At 40.1% G+C, this 27,712-nt stretch overlaps 1 protein-coding gene across 1 annotated transcript in view; it reads left to right on the forward strand.

Moving 5' to 3' along the window:
* The first annotated feature begins 648 nt into the window (after nucleotides 1–648).
* Nucleotides 649–27,712, forward strand: part of ppp2r5a (protein phosphatase 2, regulatory subunit B', alpha isoform) — a 36,746-nt gene continuing 9,682 nt past the window's right edge. The window contains exons 1-8 of the mRNA XM_056262661.1: nucleotides 649–1,268; nucleotides 9,062–9,258; nucleotides 9,379–9,480; nucleotides 10,200–10,292; nucleotides 17,428–17,558; nucleotides 18,352–18,411; nucleotides 18,641–18,749; nucleotides 20,006–20,059. Coding sequence (XP_056118636.1) covers nucleotides 1,115–1,268; nucleotides 9,062–9,258; nucleotides 9,379–9,480; nucleotides 10,200–10,292; nucleotides 17,428–17,558; nucleotides 18,352–18,411; nucleotides 18,641–18,749; nucleotides 20,006–20,059 — 900 coding nt within the window. The 5' untranslated portion in view covers nucleotides 649–1,114. The remainder of the gene's footprint in view (nucleotides 1,269–9,061; nucleotides 9,259–9,378; nucleotides 9,481–10,199; nucleotides 10,293–17,427; nucleotides 17,559–18,351; nucleotides 18,412–18,640; nucleotides 18,750–20,005; nucleotides 20,060–27,712) is intronic.

Consider the following 27,712-nt stretch of genomic DNA (forward strand, 5'->3'; position numbering starts at 1 on the left):
TGAGGGTGAGTAAAAGACAAATTTTTGGGTGAACTATCCCTTGAAGTTCAGTTTTAACTATAACTCATTTCAAATTAAAATATGCCTTTTAATATACTAATATTGTTAGCAGAAATGTGAATTTTCAAACCCATGTGCCTTTCTTCTTTGTAAAGGAGATTATGTAAAAAGACAGTCATTCCACTTCTGGTCAAAAACGATGCAGTAAAGTAAAAGTTGACTGAATCAGTAACATTCTCACATTTTCTGTTCCAAAGAAGAAAGTCGTACAGGTTTGGAACAGGGAGAGCAATGTTTTGTTTATCTCCGCATTTTTGTATTTCGAGTTCATTTTGGGGTGAGCTGTTCCTTTAACTGACTCGTTTAGGCTACAAGTCTTACAAACTTACTGTTATTTTGTGAGCAATCGTTGAAATTTTGTACTTATTTGTTCACTTTTTTTTTTATCATTATTATTAAATATATTTATTATGTTGAGTGGTTTAACGTTTGTTTGTGAGAGTTCAAGGATACAGAACCTCCTGACTGTATTTCCCAAAATACCATTAAAACAAGAATCTGATTGGTCAATGGGCGGGGCTTACTATTTTCTCGAACGGTCATTGGATGAATCTTCTGTCTCTCAAGCGCGCCACGGGACTTTATTAAATTTAGACCCCAGTGAGGCGTAACAGCGGTTGAATGAAGTTCAGCGGATCAGAGGAATTTTACGGCCCTGCGGATTCACATTTAAACTCTTTCCTCGCTTCGGTTATACATGGAGCCGGTGTCAAGCGAATGGATAATCATGACTCAGTGTTTCGGTTGTGTGTCGTCTTGAGTTTGAGTTCGGTTATGTGGAGTAACAGGTTTATTGAGGCACTCAGAATGATAAAAAACTACTGTTAACTACGTGTTTACATTTACACGTCACCAAAAATCATCATCGCAGGACACCTGTGTGTTTTTGGAGAGCATGCAGCCTTCATGAGTGCCGACAGTGCGTGTCGTTGGATGGGGTCTGGTGAGTTTGATGTGTTACAGCGCAGTCAATGGGATGTCAGTCAGAATTGAACACGTTTAGGGCTCACACGGACACTGTAAACGCAGCTCGTTGGATAGACCTGCTTTGGAAATGTCGGCGATATCCGCGGCCGAGAAAGTGGACGGATTCACGCGGAAGTCTGTGAGGAAGGCTCAGAGACAGCGGGCGCAGGGCTCGTCTCAGTTCGCGGTGAACAGCAGCAGGCCCGCGGCTCCCGAGATCTCGGCGCTCCCGCAGCTCAAAGGTAAGAGGATAAAGCCTGGAAATAGACTCTCAGGCTCCGTCTCAAACCCGTGCGAGCTGCCTAACTCACCTAGACAGCGTTGTGGTGCCTACAATGCTTTAAAAAGTAACAGCTACAACTAATAAACTATAATAAAACACGCATGAATGTTTTAATCAGGCTTTTAAAGTTACCTATTTGTATCTCTGATAAGCTTCAAGTGAAGTATTTACAGCAGGCCCATAACTGTCTGCTGGGAGACTCATGTGAGTGTGTTTGGGTGTAGACTGTAAGCACCAATTGTGTCAACATTATGTCTCCGAGCCTCTTCTTATCAAGGGAAGCATCTTTATTTCGTGGTCTAACCTGTGTTTTCGCACACTTCCTGTCCTCTTATTTTTGCCTTTGGAAGTCACGTGGTTGTCAGTTCTGTAAATCTGTCAATAGAGTGCAACAGTGCCCGCCCACTTTTTCGGTGGCCTTGGTCCCAGAACTATTTTTTTTTCCATAGGGATTTTGAAAAAGTCTTGGTTAAAGAGTTATAAAAGCCATAGCAGGCATGTACAAGGTTAAATTCACAACATTAAAAACTTTGATTTGAAGTAATAAAGTATTTGAAAATCGGACACAAAGACTGTACTTTACCTGTTGTCTACATGAGAAAGAACGGAAGGAGCTAAAAATGAAATTCAACACTGCTCATAATATTGCATATAAAGAGCTGCCTTTCACCAAATTTACCTCAGATATTCATGAAGAAGAATAAGATTGTCGTATGTCTTGCGCACACACACACACAGTGTTTATAGGATGCATTAGGAGGAGGCCAAGGACTTTGGCATTCAACCTGAATCATGGACCGTAGCATCAAGGAATCGGGATCAGTGGAGGGCTCAACTTCACAAAGGAAGACAACTAGACCACGCCAACAACCTTCTAAAGTTGAGGGAAAGATGGTTGAAGTTAACCAACATGGACTAATGTGTACTACCCAAGCATTGTCATTCTTGACAGACGCATGCCTAAGAGGAGGAGGCCAAACTATACTCGTTGGCCAAGTGATGCTGACGTTATTATGGTGATGGTCTGCGACACTGGTTCAGATTCTGCGTAAAGAACAATTCTGTGTGACTGTATGTAGTTAGAAAAGCCATTTAGTTCCTACTATAAGTGAATGAATGTTATTTCCCAGGACATCCACAAGATAGATGAAAATGCTGATGCTGTAAAAGGAGGGCAGACGTGACAACACGTGACAAAATTAAAACATGTTTATTATTTTGTGGCACTTAAAGAAAATAATTTGGCACCTATTTTATTCCCCCTTATAGGAGCCAATGGCTCCTTGATTGATTTGGGCCAGATAAGGCCCGGATAGGTATGCTATCTGTGGAGTTACTATGGCATTGGCGGCAATATGCCGTATCTGGCCCACACACATCAAGCTGGTTTGAGTGTGAGTTGTGGTTTGCTGTATGTGGTCCAGAGGTGGCCCATGTGACCACTGCCAGAAGAATGTGGGAGATGTGGGCCACAACTGGCCCAGATATCATTTTCTATCTGGGTCACATCTTCGTTCAGAGAGAAAACGGGACTATGTCATATACGTTTTTTCGCCTTTTCTACGTGTAAAAGCATTAAAGGGATACTCCACTTTTTTTGGAAATAGGCTCATTTTACAACTCCCCCAGAGGTAAACTGTTGCGTTTTACCGTTTTTGAATCCATTCAGCCGATCTCTGGTTCTGGCGGTACCACTTTTAGCATCGCTTAGCATACATCATTGAAGTGGACAAGACCATTAGCATTTCTAAAAAAAAATATGACCAAAGAGTTTCGATATTTTTCCTATTTAAAACTTGACTCTTCTGTGGTTACATCGTGCACTAAGACCGATGGAAAATGTAAAGTTGCGATTTTCTAGGCTGAAATGGCTAGGAACTATACTCTCATTCCTGCGTAATAATCAAGAAACTTCAATGCCGTACCATGAGAGCAGCAGGCGTAATGATATGACGCAGCGCCTGAAAATAGTCCCGTTGTGTTGACAGAAGGTGGCCTATTTTCAGGTGCTGCGTCATATCAATGCTAATGGTCTTGTCCACTTCAATGATGTATGCTAAGCTATGCTAAAAGTGGTACCGCCAGAACCGGAGATCGGCTGAATGGACTCAAAAACGGTAAAACTCAACAGTTTAACTCTTTAAAAGTGGAGTATCCCTTTAAGGGAAGCAGTTTGAGTGTGAGACGAGAAGATTCGCCGGATAGCAAATCTATTAAATCTGTCACCGATTAAACCCAATGCATAGGCTATCACTCAATAAAACAATCACACTGCTGAGAGTTTTTGGAAGTTTTGTATTGTGTTTGGTTAAACATTACCTTTGAGTATGACTCAGTTTATTTGCTTGTGAATTAGCAGAACTTACAGACAGCCACCGTAAAACTGTTTCAAGCTTCAAGAGATTTGATTTTGGTTGTCGTGTGTTGAAATAAATATAGAAAAAAAAACAGTGTGTCGGTGTCTGTCTGCTGAATGGGACACACAATCTCTGATATCCCTCCGTGGCCATGCGAAAGTGAATGTTTACAGTGACAACAAACTTCTATAAACGTTTCCAACAAAGACATGATCAGCTTATTGTACACATTTTGATTTGGACATTTCTAGTGTGACGGCTGAAGCAGCAGCGAGCGTCTAGCATGGGGCAGTGTTTTCATAGTGAACAGTTGGAGTGTAACGGATCAAATTACTCACGGTTTGGTTTGTATCACGGTTTTAGGGTCACGGTTTTAGTACGGTTTGGTATGTTTAGGGAAAAAAGGACTACTGTCAAATAAAGAAAATAAGAAAAAATAATCAAACCATATGCAACCGCACAAATAAATACAAAAGAGCAAAGATACAAATAATAAAGTTACAAAGATACAAATAAATCAGGTATCTAACAGTAGATTTCAGGTGCAGAAATTGAATAAAGTAATCACATGTAACATTGCATATTTGACTGTATAAATTAAAGAGTCATTCTTATTAAAGTTACAAAAGCTGTTGAGTCAAGAGCACTGAGTGATCTCTTTGTCTTTTGTTGTTTGGTTAAAGGGGTGGTTGATTATGATTTCACTTTTCTAACTTTAGTTAGTGTGTAATGTTGCTGTTTGAGCATAAACAACATCTGCAAATTTACGACGCTCAAAGTTCAAAGAAAAGGGAGATATTTTCTTTTAAAGAAATTGCTTTTTAAGGACTACAACAAACGGCTGGTAGGAACTACACAACATTCCTCCCGGGTTAGTGACATCACAAACCCTAAAATTTACATTAACCCCGCCCCCGGGAACGCGATTTATAGATTATGATGACTGAATATGCTAATCAATGACTAGAACTATTCATCAACTAACCATTCAGAAATGTCCTGTTGCTTCTACATGTCACTTCTTCTCGAGTCTCTCCATCATTGTCTGACTCCGATTTAAACATAAAAGGATAAAAGTTTTAGAAATTTTTAGTGCGTGTGTGTGTGAGGTAGAAGGACACAAGCTGTTGAAACTCCGCCCCCTGTGCCGGGAGCTGCAGCTCATTTGCATTTAAAGGGACACACACAAAAACGGTGCGTTTTTGCTCACCCTCTAAAAGTGACAATTTTAACACGATATATAAAAATATCTGTGGGGTATTTTGAGCTAAAACTTCACATACACACTCTGGGGACATCAGAGACTTAATTTACATCTTGTGAAAAGGGCATTATACCACCCCTTTAACATTAAACACAGACAGCAGGAATATTAGTCTCCTGTCACTTTAAGATATAATGCACGGATCCAATTAATGCCCGTGCGTTGTCTTTCTTGACCGTTTACGTTCACTTAAGACGAAACCGACTATGTTTGCTAGAATACTCGCCAAGACGGGCAAGTTGACAATTTCTGTGTGAACTTGTCCGTTCAAGCGCAAGATTTGAAAGAGAACTCAATATGTTCTCGCTCTCTGAGACGCGGCTTTCTGTGCGCGCTTCGGATGAGTGCGAGTTCTCTTTTGGGACGTTCTCGTATTGGGAAGCAAGAACGTGTATCCGTCGACAGAAACATAGATTAGCCGAACTCTGTGTTTCTGGTTTACGTGTTGTTGTTTTTTCAACAAATCATATTATGGTTTGTCAGATTTGAGATGAACCGCGGTGCAAGTGCGTGCTGAACTGTGGGTGGAGAATGATACGGTTCACGACTTCAAAACTTTAGTGAAAACATCAAACTATCATGCAATGCAATAAAAGAGCTTCTCTTCCCTACCAACAATTACCATTGAGGAATGTGATTATTGTATTTAAAGGTAAAAACAAAACGAAAGGTGCAGGTATATCTGTATTAATATCAGTATCAGTAGTAGAGGGTGATCCTCCTGAGATGGAGGCGCCGTCCCAGCATGCAACGCAGCGTGACAGCGTCACATTCTCTATATACTGACATTATCACTCTCCAGGGACGGGCCACGTAGCCATGGCAACCACACGCCCGGGGTGTTGATGGGAACCTCAACAAATTCAATGACTCATCCTGTGCGTGTTCTTGCATGTGTGCGCGGGGGCTAATAAAAGTAAGGCAATCAATGAAAGCGTTTCTGATGTTGGCTTGATTTGATCCGGTGGCTTGCGGTGAATGCAGTGACTCTATAAGCAGAAGTGGTCTGGGAAAGACAGGGCCACTGGCATTCGGATCGGTTGCATAAGGTGTATTAATAGAGCAGCAGCGGGGTTGTGTTGTGTTTGAACCCCTCCTGCTCCGAGTGCGAGTGGCTTACACTGCTGTTCTCTCAAAAATAACATCATGAGCTGAAGTTTACAGAGGCCTGAAGCAGATCGACTGTGGCGCTAAAATGTGGTATAAAAAGAGCCACGAGTAACTGAAAGAAAACCTTTTAGGAGACATTAAAAAAGGGATTTTTTAGTGTTTATACATTTTATCTCTGTTTGGATTTACTTAGAAAAAGCTACTGTGTCTGTCAGTACCATGGTTTAGTGATGGTACACAACTGTACAAAAAAGTTTGATGTAATATTGTGAAATATTATTACAATTTAAAACTATTTGTAACAATGTAAAAGTCTTAAGGTCCTTGCACACCGAGTCCTTGTGCGTATTCGTCATCTAATGCATTCTTGCTGAATGAAAGTATTAATATCTTTTAAAAACCAACAACTTTTGAACAGTAGTGTACATGTCCAAAAAAACTACTTTTCTAGTGATAGTTTGTGAACCTCCCGTGTCCTGTATTAATGAATTTTAATACAATGCGAAATGATTTTTAGTGAAGCATATTGAAGCACGAATTATTTATGCTGTTCACGGTCAAAGTTCATGTCAACTAAATGTCCGTCTGGTATTTATAGAGCCCTGTTGATTTATTATTGGTGTAAACGGTGTTTGTTGTAGACATGGGTCATATTTACTACATTACCATCTATATTACAGTCAAGAGTCCATGTGAAAATAGACCATCAAAACTTAAAATTAAGTCCATAACCTGTGGCACTTACATTTGAAGGAATATACAGTATGTTATAAATTCTTTATAGGCTATGCATGTGGTAAAATGGTTTTGATGGATGATAGTGAGTAAGCTCTAACCCTCAGTAAATGCTGCAGTTTTCTGAGCGGGCTCTTCATGTGTCACTCACCCAGCCGAGGTCACTGGTATTAGAGTGAATTATGTAAGATAAGATCCTTCGAAGTACTTCTTCCAACTCTGGTGGCCCGGGGGTTGCAGGCGACAGGATAGAGCAACATATGAAACATATGAGGAATGAATGTGGATCACGGACCATAAAGGCATAATAAATATGACTCGTACACTATATTCTAAGAGCTCTGAAGCCATATGGAAAGTAATTTTTCTTTGCTGCACACAATGGATGCATGTGGGAATGTTTCTCTGTGTTTGATTTACTGTGATGTTTCTCTACAAGAAGGCGCAAGCAGTGACATGATGTTTCCATACAACTATTTTTATGCAAATTTTAAGATATCGCATTAAAAAAACGCTGAATGGAAATGGCAAGTTGCTCATAAATTCTAGAAATGCACATAAAAAAAAAAACGTATTTGAAACGTAACACATTCGATTTTTTTATCCGATGTAGGGCTGCAACTAACGGTTATTATGATAATCAAGTAGTCTATTACTTTTTTGATCAATCGGATGAAAAATCAAAAAACTATTACATTACAAATATTTTTTTTTACAATTAAAAAATTGTAATTAAAAATAAATAACTTTTTTTTATTTTATTTTTTTACATTTTGATCTTAAACAATTTTATTCCCTATCCTGCCCAATGCTGTCCTCCAAACTATGTGTAATATAAAAGCCTATGAAAACATATTTAGTGAATATCTAGCCTATGTGAGCAGAAAAAAGGTTCAAATACAAACATTATATTCTAAACCTAAAAACAACTGTTTGCTTATGCTTACTATTTTAAAGCAGGAATTAAAACGACTTGCACATAAAGTGTGACGGAAACATTTATTTGGGTTGAATAATTTTGATTGCATCTGTGTATAAACTAAACATGAACTGGTGCAATAACATCTTGTTTCTGAGCTGCCCCGCTGTAGAATGGCCTCCATTCTTACTCCCGTTCATCCAGATTACTGGAATTAGACACACGACGGTGTAGATTACAACATTCTAGTCCACTCAAGCATTCAGAGAGCTCAGTGCATGTACACACTACACACACTCAAATATAATTGGACTATAAGATACCAAAGACTTGCATGTGCTTTTTCTATAGCAACATCAACCATGTTTTAATAAGAGTGTGATTTCTAGTTGAATTAAATGTCAAGCGTAAATGCTTTTTAAATGTCTTTTAATCCGACTTTTTTGTTTTATTTGGCCTAGTTGCAATAAATATTTAATTATGTCATGTTACCATGTTCCGGTAAGAACATCTTTTTAATCAGGCTTGTCTTCACTGAAATTAAAGGGCAAAATCTGAAGGATGTGTCCAGATACGTTCTGGTCATTGAGTATCATGTACTGTAAAGGCCTGTTCACACTGCACCGACAGACTCAGACCGCCACCAGACTACAGCACGTCACTTCTCAGACACTCTTATTCAGATTCTGCATGTTCAATCGGCAAAAACAAGCTCCGACAGATGCCAACAGACTGCGACAGGGGTAACGCACTGATCCGACACATCCCCACGAAGTGTTGCCGTCTCGCGGTGCTGTGTGAATTGGCCTTAAAAGTATAACATCTCTTTGATGTTTTTGTTTTACTTTGATTTGTTTTGCTTTGCTTTTTGTTTTGCGTTTTGCTTTGCTTTTTGTTTTATTTTATTTTTGTGTTTTGCTTTGCTTTTTGTTTTGTTTTGTTTCTGTTTTGCTTTGCTTTTTGTTTTGTTTTTGTGTTTTGCTTTGCTTTTTGTTTTGTTTTTGTGTTTTGCTTTGCTTTTTGTTTTGTTTTTGCGTTTTGCTTTGCTTTTTGTTTTGTTTTTGTGTTTTGCTTTGCTTTTTGTTTTGTTTTTGCGTTTTGCTTTGCTTTTTGTTTTGTTTTTGTGTTTTGCTTTGCTTTTTGTTTTTGCGTTTTGCTTTGCTTTTTGTTTTGTTTTTGTGTTTTGCTTTGCTTTTTGTTTTGTTTTTGTGTTTTGCTTTGCTTTTTGTTTTGTTTTTGCGTTTTGCTTTGCTTTGCCTTTTTGATTTAAATTAGTCAAATCCATAGATCTCATTCGTGTATAAAAATGTTGATTATTGAATTAGACCGTACAGTAGAATGAATAAATGATTTCTTCACTGTTTCAGATGCATCTTCCACAGAGCAGCATGCGCTGTTCATGCAGAAACTACAGCAGTGCTGCGTAATCTTCGACTTCTACGACACGGTGACTGACCTAAAGTATAAAGAGACCAAACGGGCCACTCTCAGTGAACTCGTGGATTATGTGTCCACTAACAGAGGGGTTCTGGTGGAGCCGGCCTACCCCGAGATCACCACCATGGTCAGCATTCACGTGATGTCCACCAATCTTTAAAATGAATGTATTTGTTTTTAGCAAAAATAATCCTCTTTTCCTTGGTGATCTATAGTCAAAAGCAAAGTCCAAATTGTTTGTTCACAGGTTAGCACAAATATTTTCCGAACACTTCCACCCAGTGAAAACCCAGACTTCGACCCAGAAGAAGATGAACCCACTCTAGAGGCCTCCTGGCCTCACATGCAGGTTAGATGATGCTCTGACGTTTTGTGGCTTATTCTTTGCATATTAACATTGTAAATATTTATGAACTATTATACTTCATTTACCTCATAGACCGCAATGCATGTAAATAAATGAAACGAGTCAACTTTAAGACTATAAGACCAGCTTGTAAAGGTTATAAAGAATATAATTGTTGATGTAAATACATACACTAGTTCATTTACATTGCTTACATTTGTTTGTTTGTTTGAATGAATGTTTGTTTTTAAGCTATATGTTCTAGGGCTGGGTGATATGGCCAAACAAATCATGAGACAATTTTTCAAATCAGTCGATAACGATAATTGTCACGATAAATGTCCGATCTTTTTTCTTTCACGTTTAATGGCAGATTTTTGCCCCTGAGTGAAAGTTGTAGAAACCAGACTGTCAATTGTGTTTTTTAACTACTCTTTATTGTCAGAACATGACAAACACTGGCCAAACAGGTGAACATTTCATGAACATCTGAGGTAGAACATTCAAAGCATTTTTGAGTTCTTTACACTGTATTTTTTCCTTAACAAAATAAGTGTCTTGATAGAAATGTCTTCGTTTTTGCATGTTCTAACAGGTAATAATTGTTCAAATCATGGAACTTGTCTTGCCTGACTTTGATGACGGTCGCCCAGCCCTACTATGTTCTAATATCAGTTTCTACATGCTGGAAGCATTAAATTGTTTTTTGTTAATTTTTTCAGTTGGTGTACGAGTTTTTCCTTCGATTCCTAGAAAATCCAGACTTCCAGCCAAGTACTGCCAAACGTTACATTGACCAGAAGTTTGTGCTACAGGTACATGTGCTTTATATTAATTAATGAACTACAAATATAATACACAAATAAAAATAATAAAATCTGGGCTTTTGCCATGTTTTAAAGGAGCAGTAAAGATATAAAAAATGTCTTAAAACAGGATAAATTTACCTGAAGCAATATTGCATGAAATATTAAGACTTGAATAGATAAAATATATATTTTTTTCTCTCTTAAAACGGCTATAAATAAGAATTTTCATGTATTAATCGCTTTTTTTCATTGCCAATGTGTGAACAGTTTGAAACGAAACGTAGAAAAAAGAGGCTATCCGCGACTTCCTAGGTAGTCTATGAAAGTAGACTGTAGACTGATTTTTATGCGAAGCACTCGGGACGTTTTTGACGGGAAAACCAAAAGGATGTGACTTTTACACACGCTCCTGAGATCCTCTCTTCCGCTCAATGACACATGAAACGATTGCTTATACAATGTTCAGGATAATGCAGAAAGAGCCATTCTGTACTGTAATGTCATGCAAAGAAATGGTGTTAATTCAAACTATAGTCTCACAGAGCCAGATCTATATAGTCTATAGTCTCTATTATACTTTATTATACTTTAATGACCTCATCTGTCAACATGATGTTGCAGAGCTGGTGCAAACATATCCACATCACTAAGATCAGATGCTTTCTTAACCGCCGTTTTCTCACAGCAGTCGTTTGTGTTATTGAGGGGAAAGCGTGCAGCACATATTTACATATTCATCTAAACATCACTCTCAGCAGCGTGGATGGAGTCTGGACGTTCGCTAACAGTATATTACTGCAAAAAGGTATATGAGTGAATATATCGGGGTCTTTGAATCACGTTCAGTCTCTTGCATGTTACAGGTGTTGCTAATAACAAATTCTACATATAGAGAGATTTATTCTTAAAAAGCAACAACTTGGTGTTTTTCTGGCTCCAATGGGAATAAAAGAAACGCAGCATCATTCAACATATTATCTCAAAACAAGTCATATCGGTTTTACCAGTTGTGATCCTGAAGTAAATGTATCCTGTTTTGAGGATTTTTAGAAAAATATTAAGAAAGCTTTTTTTTCCTAGAAGACCACATAATCTATTTAATTTCCCACTCTGACATTTACAAATGAAGTAGAAAATATTTTGAAATCTGAAATGATATGCTTGGAGACAGGCCTGCCTCAGTCAGTCCCTGTCCCTGCGTAAACCGCTGGGTCATCAGCTGTCCATATCGACCCGGTCATTCCCCCTGAGCGCACTGAATGCCCTGGAATGTGGAGTCAGTGTTGAAGGTGGTAAAGCCGAGTTTCCATGATGTGAGCGTTTCCTGGGCTGCTTTAAATAGCGCCCTGTTTACGCCACAGGAAGGAAAGAGGCAGCATTGCAGTCCAGGCTGGGATGAAGAACATAATGACAGGGGGTTAAACAGACAGCAGACACAAGACAAAAAGAGTCATTCTAGCAGCGACGTGGTGGATAGCGTTCACTGATGCCCTGATGCATTATTTTTCCATTTGGAGATGCTGTTGTGCAGGAATTACTCATTTAAGCTTAAAGATGGAAAAGTCAAATGAAACTGCATTTTCTACTCATATTTGTGAAAAGGAAATTCAACGATGTTGAAAAAATGTAGGATGGAACTCGATTTTATTTGTTATATTTATTAGTTATGTATCTTTTTGTTAATTGGTGTTATTTTTTTTTATGAAAGATTACAAATACGGGAAAAATGACACCACATACACACTAGCACTCAGTGTGCTAGTCTTTTATGCTCCCTGAAGTCGCATTTATTTGATCAAAATACAGTTAAAACAGCAATATTGGGAAATATTATTACAATTTAAAAAAAAACTGATTTCTAAATAATATATTTAAAATGTAATTTAATCCTGTGATCAAAGCTGAATTTCAGCATCATTACTCCAGTCTTCAGTGTTCTTCAAAAATCATACTAATATACTGATTTGATGCTTAAGAAGCATTTCTTGTTATTATCAGTGTTAAAAATAGCCTAGTTATGCTGCTTAATATTTTTGTGGAAACATATTATATTATTAATATTTTTTTCTTCAATAATCTTTGATGAATTGAAAAATCAGCATGTACTTGATATATCATTTTTTTTTGTAACGAAGTACAATTCTTGATCTTAATGATCAATTAACCGCTTGAGGAAAATTTGCATTCGAAGTTGCTTTAGTTTAACACTAGTGGGTGATAAAGCTATGGTCAGCTGGTCTTTTATTCCAGCTTCTCCATAGTGATCTATTGAAATAAGTGCTGCATGTGGAAGATGAAAATTTTTCCTCCTGTTTGAATCTTGATTTTTAGAGTGACTAATGTTTTAGACATCATTAATGTCCTCATGAATGTGATTGAGGTTAGACTCATTTACTAATAATGTCATGTTGCATAAAGGCTGTTGTCAAATACATCTCTCATGACAGGGATTCATTGACTCGGGGCTAAAGGTAGCATTACATAACACATTCCTGTGCAGACAGTCTAACGTGACATAACAGTTGATGCTGCAGGATCAAAACCATTCTATGAAACGGTCCATTAAGAGTTTCAAATGGGTACCAACTGCTTTGAATGGCATTGAAGACTATTTGTTTTTCGAATTTTGAAAATTACAACAACAAAAAAACAAGATAATAATATTTGAAATTGACAAAAAAAAACTAAATTCGTTTTTTTACTTTCAGAGGTAGAAAATGCATAAACAGCTTGAATATTCGATCTCTACATGTGGGTGGGAATGAAACAACCCTTTTAGCTGCACCATAAAGTGAACACATTCCACTTTAAGGCATACAGTTTCCTCATGGAGGGAGCTCTAGAGTTTAGGCTGGTCTCAACAATGGTCTCAATTGAGAGACCAACCCCTAAGAGCTGGTCCTCCTCACAGTTCTGGCCGGGGATGATAGAGCCATAGCTTCCACAGTTCTGGCCGGGGATGATGGACCCATAGCTTCCACAGTTCTGGCCGGGGATGATGGACCCATTGCTTCCACAGTTCTGGCTGGGGATGATAGAGCCATAGCTTCCACAGTTCTGGCCGGGGATGATGGACCCATAGCTTCCACAGTTCTGGCCGGGGATGATGGACCCATTGCTTCCAGAGTTCTGGCCGGGGATGATGGACCCATAGCTTCCACAGTTCTGCCCGGGGATGATAGAGCCATAGCTTCCACAGTTCTGGCCGGGGATGATGGACCCATAGCTTCCACAGTTCTGTCCGGGGATGATAGAGCCATAGCTTCCACAGTTCTGCCCGGGGATGATGGACCCATAGCTTCCACAGTTCTGCCCGGGGATGATGGACCCATAGCTTCCACAGTTCTGGCCGGGGATGATGGACCCATAGCTTCCACAGTTCTGCCCGGGGATGATGGACCCATAGCTTCCACAGTTCTGCCCGGGGATGATGGACCCATAGCTTCCACAGTTCTGCCCGGGGATGATAGAGCCATAGCTTCCACAGTTCTGGCCGGGGATGATGGACCCATAGCTTCCACAGTTCTGCCCGGGGATGATGGACCCATAGCTTCCACAGTTCTGCCCGGGGATGATGGACCCATAGCTTCCACAGTTCTGCCCGGGGATGATGGACCCATAGCTTCCACAGTTCTGCCCGGGGATGATGGACCCATAGCTTCCACAGTTCTGGCCGGGGATGATGGACCCATAGCTTCCACAGTTCTGGCCGGGGATGATGGACCCATAGCTTCCACAGTTCTGCCCGGGGATGATGGACCCATAGCTTCCACAGTTCTGCCCGGGGATGATGGACCCATAGCTTCCACAGTTCTGGCCGGGGATGATGGACCCATAGCTTCCACAGTTCTGGCCGGGGATGATGGACCCATAGCTTCCACAGTTCTGCCCGGGGATGATGGACCCATAGCTTCCACAGTTCTGTCCGGGGATGATGGACCCATAGCTTCCACAGTTCTGGCCGGGGATGATGGACCCATAGCTTCCACAGTTCTGGCCGGGGATGATGGACCCATAGCTTCCACAGTTCTGATAGATAATAGATCGTTCCCCCGGCCTGCGAGAGAAGGTCCCTCCTAAGGTACCTTCGAGGAGCACTATGAAACCTGAGACCCAGACTAGGCCAGAACGGGGCTACCAGTAGTAAACTGATCCCATCCCGCCTGACCCTCTCTAGAACTCCCGGGATCAGAGCGATTGTGGGAAATGCTTACAGGCGTTACCTCGGCCAAGCCTGTGCCATGGCTGGATGCATGAGGGAGAACCATAGTGGGCAATGGGTGGTCTTTAGAAAAGCAAACAGATCCACCTCCGTTCAGCCAAACTTCCTCCAGATCCACTCCACCGGCTCGGGGTGGTGCCAGCGCTCCCTGGCAGCGAGACCCAGACCGGCATCAAGAAGGAACGCTCCATCTCTCTCTTTGGTTCAACCATGAATGCCTCTCTGCCACTACAAATGATGCCATGGAGCGGCCGATGGTGTGGTCCTTCTTCTTAGTGGCGTGGAGAGACAAGTCGGTTGCCCGACGCATATTGTTGGGACTATAGGGCTGCACGATTAACTGCACGCAGTTTACATGTAATTGCACTTAAATCCAGTTGGCTTATCACGATTTTGAAATCGCAAAGGCTGCGATTGTTTCTTTATGCGCAGCTTGTCATTGATGTGCGGCTCTGTAAACGCTGCTCCATCTGAAAGCACTGTGAGTTTGAGTCACTTATAACGTGCATTTGAAAAAGCAACACGCGTCAAACATCTTTTCAAATATGAGAAGCATTTATGAACCTCTTGTCCAACAAAAGACAACATTTAATAACATGCTTTTACTCCAAACTCACTTCATAACGACAGTTGAGCATCCTTCTGTGAGATGATGTGGCTTCTTACACAGAATAAGGCAGTCGTGTGTTTAGAAGTCATGTTTAATCAAAGCGTTTCAATCTTCTGTTTATTCAGCTACAGCGATGATTGCGACGTGTGTTGTTATACTTCTGCCACGAGGGATATTTGGCGTGTCTGCGTGAGCTCTCTGGTGTTCAGATGGAGCAGTATTAACTACCGATCAGCCGCACTACCTCTTCGCCCTCGTCTAGCTCTCTGAGCAGGTCGGCTTGGGACGCCTGCATGATTGCCATAGTGTGCCGGCACACACCAGCCCTACCCGCTGCCATGCAAGCCGTGCATACCAAATTAGAAGTTTTACGTCAGGGTTTGGTGGGAAGTTACAGGGCTTTCAGGGATGACGCAATGTTGAGTTAGAGAGAGATATCTTTAACCCGCGGCATCATCCCATAGCCGTTCTCCTTCGAGCCCAGGATGGATGAATAATTATGTACAGTAGGGCTCGTTATGCATGAGGAGAGAGGTCTTTCCCATGATCTCGAGATTTCATCTGGGAGATCAGGAAAGAAAGCAAGGGCCCCGATGTGAAGGCTGCGCTCGACTGATCAGGAAGCGCTCATCTAGTTTGCTTTCCTTATACGGATCCTGATTTTCTGATGGCCAGTCGATATTACGCTTGGCCAAAGCATGAGTCACAACCTCCATCAGCTCCTCGTATGCGGGGGAAAGAGGTGGTGAATCCTAAATTAATGACCAGACGTATCTTTATAAATGTTTGCAATGCTTTTGCAGATGAAATATAATGTGAAAAAACATTGAATAAAATTTTTTTTTGTCAGGTTCGATGCTGATTGTTACTCACTCAAACCCCTTTATCTAAACCTCTCTACTTAACCGTTGCTCTTGCACATCCGCCATGTTAGTAGAATTTTTTTTAACACACTTTTTATTCATGTTTGTAGTTCTAATTGACCTATGGCTAAGCCACGCCCCCTCCACTCACTCGGACAAACAGTCAACATTCGGTGACAGGCGCTATGCCAGCTGTCACAGTAGGAGACATTTCACAGGAGGCAATTGATGATTTTTGGAGACAGAAAGATTATATATCATCTCGAAGTCACCAAAAGGGCCTTAACTATGCATTGGAGGGTTATATCAATCATTTTATTGTTGATAAGGTCGATGAAAAGCTTCAGCTCCAGGCAAACATTTACAGGTCACAGTGTAAACGTGATAAACCGCATCTCGTTGCCATCACCATCTCAGACAACAAGATAGAGGATCAGCATTGTTCATGCACTGCAGTATTTACATGAATCTTTCAGCACAACATTGCTATAATTTGTTATCTCGGTTATTTACAGATACGTTAATGAAGCTAAGTGACATGATGTACAACGCAGCTAGAAGCTAACGTTAACGTTTTAAGCTAACGTTACGTTAGAGATGTTAAAGATAACGTTCAAATACGCTGTTGACTTAGAACAGATGTAGACATCCTTGTTTAATTTATCCACATTTAGTTGTTGTTGTGGTCTAACGTTACCGCATAACTTAATCCTGATTAGACACTTATCTCGGTTGAGATGTGGCTTGGGAAAGGGTAAAAAATACACACCGTCGCCCTGCCCCTCGGGATACCTAGTGTCGGAGTTGCATGTACCCCATGCACACCGTTTGACCATTTTAAACTTAAAATGACAAGAAAAAACATATAACAACTGATGAAAACTGACTAACTGCAATGCATTTCAATGGACGTGGAAGCAGAGAATGTCCGAGTTTATTGGGTTAGCTATGCGCACTGATTGGCTCATCGCGTTTGGGGGCGTGGCTTAGCCATAGGTCAATTGAATCCTCATTTAATGCCCAATGGACTGGGCAGTGTTAGCCATTAGCGTGTGCACTGATCTGCACTTCGGATTCTAACTGGAAAAAGTAGACCATCTGGGTATCTTTGGAATACTAATTTCATTTAGGACACACTAATTCTAATTTTGAATCCTATTTAGGATGGATAGTATGTGAATTGGGATGCAGCAATAGTCATCTGCTGCTACAGTTGTATGGATTCTAAAGTGATGTTCACAACTGTTTTATCGCTTTCTCATGAAACAACTAGAATAACAAATGGCTTAACACAACAAATGTTAACGAGGCCATTATGTAGCTTTCTTCATGCTTTATAAAGCCAGATAATCCAAGTATCTTGACTACAAATAAAGTGTCATACTATTCCGTTGTGTAAGGAATGGTTTTGTTATGGAAAAATTAACTCTTTGCACTTTTTTTCAGCTCTTAGAACTGTTTGACAGTGAAGATCCTCGTGAGAGAGAGTTTCTAAAAACGATTCTGCATCGCATCTACGGGAAGTTTCTGGGTTTGCGTGCCTTTATTCGGAAACAGATCAACAACCTTTTTCTGAGGTAAGGACACATTCAATTGATCAAAAGTGACAGTGAAGAGGGTTAGAATGTTACAAAAGATTTCTGGTTCAAACCAATTCTGTTCTTTTGAATCCTAAATAATTTAATAACTGGTTTCCACAACAATATGAAGCAGCACAACTGTTTTTAACATTGATACTAATTATAAATGTTTCTTGAGCAGCAAATCAACATTTTTTTAGTCTACATTCCATTTTAATGGTTTAATCAAAAACATATCTAATTAATTGAATTCATAAAAACAACTTAATTTATTAATTTGTATACAATAATAGGGCCCTATGAAATGTTTTCTTTTTGTCTGTGTGTGTGTATTTTATTTATTTTTCTGGTAATCAATTTCTTTATCTTTAAATTAAAAATTAAAACGAGCTCTTTAATTTCTTGGCAAACAAGTGCTACAAGATTAACCCCTCAGGTATTTTGGTACTGCATGACGAGACCTTTTTTTGATACTCGATGGCATCGAGGCGATTCGGTCGGCGCCTAAAACGTATCGAACTCGATACCCAGCCCTACATATGAATAAATCACATTTTAAAAATATATTCAAATTGAAATATTTTAAATTGTTATAAAAATATTCAAATAGACAATATTCATTTTTAATGTTTTATGTTTTTTTTCCCCTCACAACATTAATGTCTGTGAAGCTTTAATGTAAGAATAAGAATTTTGGATTGTGCATTTAGTAAAGAAATAAATTCTCATTTTATGTTCATATTTTATTTGAAATGTAAATTGTTCATGGATGCCCCAATAATTTTCCCAGATACCTCTATGAAACTGAGCACTTTAATGGAGTTGCTGAATTCCTCGAGATTCTGGGCAGGTGAGTTTTGTTTAATTTTCTTTCCTTGCTAATGCATATTTATTAATTTTCTGTTCACATAGGTCATCTAATGGAATAAGTGCAGTCAGAATGCATGCTGGGTAGAAGGTTGTTTGGCTCCAGGTTCAGCCTGAACCCTTTGGCAGCAGCATGTTGGTGTTGACTGGCTTCAGTCATCTAATTTCGGGCCTCCATGTCATCAGTTGTGTCACTGTCTTTGTAATCGCAGTATCATCAATGGCTTCGCTCTGCCGCTGAAAGCTGAACACAAGCAGTTCCTCATGAAGATCCTCATTCCTCTGCACACTGCCAAAGGACTAGCACTGTTTCACGCACAGGTACACAAAGAGTTGGTGCTTAACCCTATAAAACCTTTAAATTATCAAGGGATTTTATCATAAAACTAAGTATTTAAAGGTGCAATAAGCGATTTCTGAGAAACACTGTTGAAAGTGTATCGGACTGAGGAACACTACACACTAATCAGCAGTAGGGGGCGTGTCCACTCATGATAGAGGAGGAGAGAGAGTGAGCAAGAGGGAGATTTGAAGAAAGACTGTAGAAAGAGAGACATTACAACAGAGAAAAAGTCAGAGGAATATCACTGGAAAAAGACCTGGAAAGACCTAAGCAGGAAGACTGGTTGCGTTGTTTCTGCTCCATACGTGAGTAATGTATCACAGAACCAAGATATGCTGTTGTTGTAATGCTAGCTCTAGTAACAGGACAGTTTGAGTGTCATTGTTTGTCTGGCGCTGATGTGCTGCTGGCGACTAACAACCAACTCTTGCTTGTATTTACTCTTGTGTATGTATGTATCATCTCTGCTTTATTTTTCATAAAGCATTATTTTGCTTCGCTTCAGCTGTAAGACACATCCACTCTTGCATTTTGTGCTTGTGCATTTTGGGGGCGGAGCAATGAAGGGAGGTTGTGTTTGTTTGGGTTGATTTCAAATGTCAACAGTGTTTCTCGGAAATCACTTACTGCACCTTTAAATATCATCTTACTAAGATGTATTATTGTGAGATATAGGGACAACTTACTTATATTTTTGTGCATTTTATAAGCAGTCACCTCTACTGTTATAAAAAGTCTCATTGAATTACAATACAAGCTACCAGAATTTCATCTCACTTTTTGGGCATATAAATATCAGTATTTGCACCAAATTGCATATTTTTGCTTGTTAACCCAGAATAAAAGCTGCTCCGGAGCAGGTTACCCGTGTAGCATAAGTTACCATAGCACCTCTAAAAACCATTTTACATTCTTGAGCACGAAAAACCAGAGTTGGCTCAATCTTACCTGGGTATCAACTGAAACCAGCTTCATGCAACAGGCCTCTGGTCTAAAGTTTAAAAAATCTGAATTTGTGCCCATCATACCCTGCATTATTTTCTGTTAAATCTGTCCACTTTCACTGCCCAAAATCTGCTGACTGACTCTGATTTTGGGCAACTAGAATTCATCCCATTTAATTTTCTATTCATAAGTATGCTTAAACATAAATCCTTGTCTGGTTGATTGCTTGCACAAACTATCCCTTATTTATTACCTATTCACAATCACTGTTGACCTTTTTCTCTTTCAGCTGGCCTACTGTGTGGTTCAGTTCTTAGAAAAGGATCCGACCCTCACTGAAGTGGTACTGCTCAGCTCACTCCCACCTTCACACCACCCCACTACAACCCCACTAGAGCTCACACATTCAGGACATCTGAATTTTTCATTCACCAACAATTTGGTTTCCCCGTTTTCTTTTGTCGTTGTTTTTTGTCTGTTTTTTGCAGCTACACTCTGGACCCCATCTGACTTTTGTAGGGCAAAAATACAGTGTAGGGCTAGGGTAGGGTTTGCCATATTGTGCTAAAAAAAGAGAAATATAATATTTCTGTCAACAGAATTAAATTTTTAAAGCTTTTTCAAGGTAAAAATTTTGTTTTGTTTTTCCAAAAAAGGACACTTTGAGACTCCAAAAGGACACCAAATAACCAAATGATATAAGGAGATCTAATTCATAAATGTATACACACCGAAGCACCTATGGGGGAAAAAAAATATTGCCGCAAAAACTTTTGAGAATTCACAGTGTATAGTATGTGTGCAGCGCAACAAGAGTTTGTTTACATTTTAGACAAGTCAAGTTGCGATACCGAACAGGAGTACACGGATCCATTCAGAATTACTAAATACACGACAAATCACAACATCATCCTGAATGTGTGTGGGAACAATGTACTGAAATGTGTCTTTGCATTAATACAATGTGTGATCAGTGCATCGAGAGTATATATAATCATACAAACTGCGTAAATATATGATGTTATTATTATATCATCAATTCAAGGGCAGGACGGTGGTTCCACTGAAATTGTTTCAGAGGCTCCTGGCCCAGGTCCTGGGGCATATGGCATCTGCAGCCGCAATCACACCGCTCTAGTTGCTTCATGTGAGACCGCATCAGCACTGGCTACAGAGCAGAGTCTCGAGATGGACATGGCAACGCGGCACACATCGGGTAGCGATTACACCGGACTGTCGCCAAACCTTCAGCCCGTGGTCAGACCTTGCTTTTCTATGGGCAGGAGTTCCCCTAAAGCAAGTGTCCGGGCCTGTTGTTGTCTCAACAGATGCCTCTACTACCGGCTGGGGTGCCATGTGCAACAGGCATGCTGACTTGGGCTCCTGGACAGGACCTTGACTGCAGTGGCACATCAATTGCCTCGAGTTGCTAGCAGTACGGCTTGCTCTGCGCTGCTTCAGATCACTGCTACAGGGAAAGCTTGTGCTTGTCTGGATGGATGGACAACACTGCAGCTTTTGTCTCACAAAGGCTGTCTCCATTGCAGAGGTTGGCCCACTAGATAGGGAATGCCATAGTCTTGTTGTATAAGGCTCAAAACCAGGCGTGCCCCCTTGGAGTGAGGGCTCACTCAACTCGGGGTGTCGCCGCATGCCTCCTTGCTGACAGACATTTGTAGAGCTGCGGGCTAGGTGACACCCAACACATTTGCAAGGTTTTTACAATCTCTGTGTAGAACATGTTGTCCCATTTACTGGCTATAAGTAGCTAGTATGTAGGGGAACCCGCTCGGTGTCTTGCTTGCTGCGCCACTCCCCTCCTAGGACGGGATACGAGCACTTATCTGCTCCACAGCCGAGTTCCCCAACTAGTGAACCCTGCATGAGTTCCTCCAGCATCCTGGGCAGTCCGACGCTGTGGAGGCATCCGAAGCTAGGTCTAGCACTTGTGTGTATGCCCAGAATGTCAGCACCTGTGCTAGACTAGGTGCCCATGTGTTGTAATTCCCCTGCGGGTGATCCCACGTGTATTTTTCCACGGTACGGCTTCCCTGTTGGCGAGCCCATGTTTTTCCCTTGGCAGAGCCCACCCTGCCGTCTCTGCTCGGTATTGACTTCACCCTAGCTAGGCTGGATCTACCACAGAGACCGTCCAGATGTAGCACTCCCCTAATGGTCAGTCCATATGTGTAACTCCACATGTTACCACCCTACGAGCAGGATGTGGTCTCAGTAGCGTCCCTTTCTTTTTGGAATAGGCACGCTTTCCCAGTGTTATCCAAATAGTCAATCACTGTGTTGATAAGAGGGAACAGCAGTGATCGACTCTCTCTCTGCGTTAAAGCTCTGTCCTTTCTCTGCCCCAGCAGGTGCGGGTGGATTAGGCAGCTAACGCGGGGTACTGGAAGGGGCAGTAATTGCAGCGTTTTGGCAGGGATCCCCGTTCATCAGTCGTTCTGACGTAACGTTGAATGTGACTGACTGATAGGGAAGGTTTAGGGTACTAATGTAACCCCCGTTCCCTGAAGGAGGGAACAGAGATGTTATGTCCCATCGCCAAAATTGCTGTACCACTGCTGAAATGCCAGGACACCACCTCGGCTCCTCAGTGCAAAACGGGTGAGTTCAGCATGCTTCCATTCCAGTGTGGTTCGCGATGCAAACCTCACTCGCCAATGTCCACTGGCTTGTTTGAATGAATACACTTACTGGATCATTTGACTGAAAACTTTCCTAGAGTTTAGCGGCTTAAAATGATCTGATCGCAAACAAAGAAGCGAAATTAGGTTGAAGGGTTAGAATAAAAATTTCCGCCTACAGGTGCTTGCGCCAGTGTGATAAACTCCCGACGTAAATTATTTTAATGAAGCAATTTAATGTGCTTCGGTAATGTTGTTATTATATATATATATATATATATATATATATATATAATCATCTGGTCCTTGGCAGGTCTTAAAATTAGGTAAATGAACAACAAAACATGACATATTACACCGTGTCATTATTTATTTAACACAAACAAGGCCGAAATGGACATCTGCAATGATCTTAGCGAAGCAGTTGTTGCTGCCATCAATCTGGGAAGGGTTATACGGCCATTTCCAAACAATTTGAAGTCCATCATTCTACAGTAAGGAAGATTATTCACAAGTGGAAAACATTCAAGACAGTTAACCTAACCCTTCCCAGGAATGGACGTCCAAGCAAATGCACCTCAAGGTCAGACAGTGCACTGCTCAGAGAAATCTCAAAACACCCAAGAACTACACCTCAGACTCTACACGCCTCAGTTAACATGTTAAAGTTCTGGGCACTACAATTAGAGAACGACGGGACAAGTATGGCATGTTTGGAAGGGTTGCCAAGAGAAAGCTGCTTCTCTCTAAAAAGAACACAGCAGCACGGCTTAGGTTTGCAAAGTTGCATCTGAACAAACCATAAGACTTCTGGAACAATGTCCTTTAGACAGATAAGACCAAAGTGGAGATGTTTGGCCATAATGCACAGTGAAAACCAAACATAGCATATCAGCACAATCATACTAATGGAGGGTTGATTGATTTTTGGCTTGTTTTGCAGCCACAGGGCCTGGGCACCTTGCAGTCATTGAGTCGGTCATGTCCTCCTCTGTATACCTAAGTTTTCTTGAGTCAAATGTGAGGCCATCTGTCCAACCGCTAAAGCTTGGCTGATATTGGGCCATCCAACAGGACGATGATTCCAAGCACACCAGCAAATCTACAACAGAATGGCTGAAAAAAAGACTAGAATCAAGGTGTTGCCCTGGCCCATTCAAAGTCCAGACCTCAACCAGATTGAAATGCTGTGGCAGGACCTTAAGAGAGTTGTGCATAAACAAATGGCTGCAAACCTCAATGAACTGAAGCAAAAATTAAAAAAATGGGGCAAAATTCCTCCCGAACGATGCGAGAGACTGATACTGTCATACAGAAAACAAAACTCCTGTTGACTCCTTCAACCCATTGCTCTACAAGCAATTAAATCATAGGGTGTAATTAGTTTGTCACCAATGGCTTTCCCATTTTTGGCTTTATTTTTGTTAAATAAATAATTACACGGTGCAATATGTAATTTGCTGTTGTTCATCTGAGGTTGCATTTACCTAATTTTGGGACCTGCTAACGACCAGATGTTTTTTATTGTTAATTCATATGGAGTGTGCTACTAGTTTCACTTGCAGTTCTGTGCTTATTATAGAGAAAATCACTCTGGAGTATCTTGAAGTTAAGTATTTTGAGGGCACAATGATGATAGTTTATAAATGAAAGCCTGAAGGATTTAAATATTTTAGCTTTGCCAGATGTTAAAGAGCTAGGCCTCGGAACAGGTACTCATCCCACACTTCCTCAGACACCATAGAGTGCGAAGATGCTGAGGGGCTTCTGGAGGTTTGGCTCGGTGTTTGGTTTTCGAGCCATCTGCATTGCCATGAGTGTGTTTTTCAGCCATTGTGATTATACGGCTGCTGCTGTGTTTGGTTGAACAGTCATGCGTGAACAGTGACTTGATTCTGAGGACGTGGTGGCGACCGTAGGGAAGCCCCAGTGTTCATGAGTGTAAATGAGAGCTCATTACCACTTGTGTTCGCCTGTAAGCAAGAATTAACTCATGGCTGTGCACAGGCATAAATCCCCCAACTTAGAGGGCGGTTATGTTGAAGGCAGAGCTATGAATGATATGGTACGATGAATGATTTTCCTATTTCTAGGTTTTGGAAACCACAAGTAAACAGGGAAAATGGCACCGCTGATCCTTATGGGATGTTTGTGTGATGCAATAAGAAAAATAGCACAGCACCCACATCAACTTGATCTGTCTGTCGGGTACTCGAAGTAGATGAAATGGCCCAAATTTTCATCTGTGGTTTGCATGATTTTCCAAAAAAGGAATAATGAGAAATTATTAGAAGACAGAAATTAGAAGACAGAAAGGTGCCAAATTATATAATCGAAAGCTAAGTAACCACTTATACACGGCAGTCAGTTCTTGTCAACACTAATAAACAACTGAATGTCACAATTAGCACAACACATTTCTTACGATACACTTTAAAAAGTCTTTATTAATTTTCTTGCAAAATAGCTAGCTAACAAATTAGACAAGAAAATAATCATAAATATAGCTGCGAGCAGCGATTACGGGCCCAAGCCGGTGGCACCGCAACCCCGGTGCCTTTAGTTACCTAAAGGCACCGGGGTGGCGGTACCACCGGCTTTGGCCCTTCATCGCTGCTCGCAGCTATATTTATATATATATATATATATATATATATATATATATATATATATAAAGCCGGTGGCACCGCCACCCTGGTGCCTTTAGGGTTATTGTGCACGACGTGCAAAAACGTAACCCTGCTTTGACTGTCGAAAAGAAGTGTGCTGTAGAGCTTGTATCAGTGTGGGCTCTGCAAAAGTGTGCATTGAGGGCACATATCAACCACAAAGTATGCGAGAGCAACCTTCTGAAAGGTCAGGTCTACATCCAGGTCTACATCTGCCGTGTGTTTACATCATAGTAGTGAAGTTTGAAGCAATCAGGTGATTTCAAAGCTTTTTGAAAGTGACAGACTTCCTGCTGCCAGTTGGTGGCGCTATAACCGGGGTGGCGGTGCCGCCGGCTTGGCCCTTTCATCGCTGCTCGCAGCTATATTTATATATATACACACACAAACACACACACACACACACACACATATATATATATATATATATATATATATATATATATATATATATATATATATATATATATATATATATATATATATATATATATATATATACATAAATATATATATATTGTTTTTTTAAGAGACAAGACAGAATATTACTTGCCTGATCTGATTAGAAAAATAGTGTTTGTGTGTGTGTGTGTGTGTGTGTGTGTGTGTGTGTGTGTGTGTGTGTGTGTGTGTGTGTGTGTGTGTGTGTGTGTGTGTGTGTGTGTGTGTGTGTGTGTGTGTGTGTGTGTGTGTGTGTGTGTGTGTGTGTGTGTGTGTGTGTGTGTGTGTGTGTGTGTGTGTGTGTGTGTGTGTGTGTGTGTGGCGTAATTGAACAATGTAGACATAAAAACATACTCCGTCCTTTTGTTCATACAGGACATTATTCAAACTGCAAAGTGTTTACTTATATTTGTGTACACTTGCAATAAAACACAACATTGTGCTTTTGTCAAGCTATAAACTCTTGTCAAACTGTAAACTACAACTGTCACCCAACCAAAATCTCTTACACACACACACACACACACAGTTTAAAAGCAAAAAATATCAAACAATCCTATTTAAAAACAGTCTGTGGGAGCCATCTTTTGGACATTCATCATATCGCATTGGTTTTCATTTCTTGTCATCAAACAGAGCCCTAATCTGTTTATTTTTTCAGTTACACATTCTACATTGATTAAAAAAGAAAAATCAAATGTGTTTTTATTTTATACAGAAATAAATAATCTATCATTCAGATGAGAATAAAGTTAGTGTTAGTTCAAATTTTAAGGAAAACAAATATATGATCTGAAATATAGCACATTCATTTAAAATTCATTCAGGTTCAATTACCAAACATACAATCTTAATGTAATTTAAAGCAAACAATACATTTAAAATATATGGGTTGTATGACTATTTTTTAATATAAAAAGATATATATCCAAAAAGACAAGGCCTAAAGTTTAACAAGGGTTAAACTCTTATCACTGTAACAGACACAATCACACACACAATCACACACACACACACACACACAAGTCAAATCACTTACATTTTACATGCAATATTGACTTTTTTTCTGTTTCAGCAGCGAAAATAGTTAAACAAAGATCACAGCAGAACCATCGCGCATCTCACAGCAACGCGTTCTCATTACTGAATGATTCAGCATTTTGAACGAATCGGTTGACTCAAAGATTCAATGACCAATCAATCCATAAACATCTATCTCATTCATGAATGACTCAGTCGTTCAAACGAATGAATCAATGACTCGCTCATTAAGACGGTCGCCTGGCGACACCTAATGACGGTTTAGTGTTATGTTTAAAAGTATCATTCTTTCCAACGATTGTTAATTAACTCATATTTGAAACATAAGCTATATTTATATATATACATACATATACACACACATACACAAAAATAAAATAAAAACACATTTGAAACGTGTTTGCTTACTAAATTGTGAGCTGAACGAAAGTTGCAGCAAATATCAGCAACAGGAGTCAAATTTCATTAATCACGAGAGTGAAGAGCTGACTGAAAAGATGATGATGGAATAGGCTATTTTATGTAAAAACGCCTATTTAAGCGAATCTGTCATTGTACTCTTTTATTGTTGTGTTTTCCGTGAAAAATAATAGACTATTGAACTCACAATTCAAGCAATCGGCCCCCGAAATTGCACTAATTTTAGTGACACTAAAAAGTATGCGGCTGCACTGGCATTCATAATGGTGCGCGTCCATGGCGACGAGCGAGCAGAACAGAGCGAACGTTTAGTTAATTTCTACTTCCATAGGAATTCATTCGAGCGCCACCATTTCAATGTCTGTGCGGACGTCCATATTATACTTTCGCTTTCAAGTTAGTGTTTTTAAACCCCCCAGCGGGAGGTTTACACAATTGGTTTACACAATCACACGTTGATTAACCGGTGGGAAAATATTCCCATAGTAACATCCCTAATATATAAATATTTATAAATTCAATAGGCCTACCTGATTTTGAACACAAGAGGGCAGTATAGCACTATATATGATTTGGATTATTATTATTTTTGACTAAACAACCATTCTGGCTGTTTTTAAACTTAAAAATAATTCTTAAATTGAAAAAAAGGAATAAAATGGGTTTAGTTCTAATATTTGTATAATTTTATATAAAAATAAATGGTGTATAATTACATTTTAGAAAGATATGAGACATGCCCTGATTCTTTTTTTGACATTACTTGAATCCCTCAACCATAGCAAA

Source organism: Rhinichthys klamathensis, unplaced genomic scaffold (assembly GCF_029890125.1).
Source record: "Rhinichthys klamathensis goyatoka isolate OS25496 unplaced genomic scaffold, OSU_Roscu_1.1 h1tg000196l_1, whole genome shotgun sequence".
Classification (NCBI taxonomy): Eukaryota; Metazoa; Chordata; class Actinopteri; order Cypriniformes; family Leuciscidae; genus Rhinichthys; species Rhinichthys klamathensis.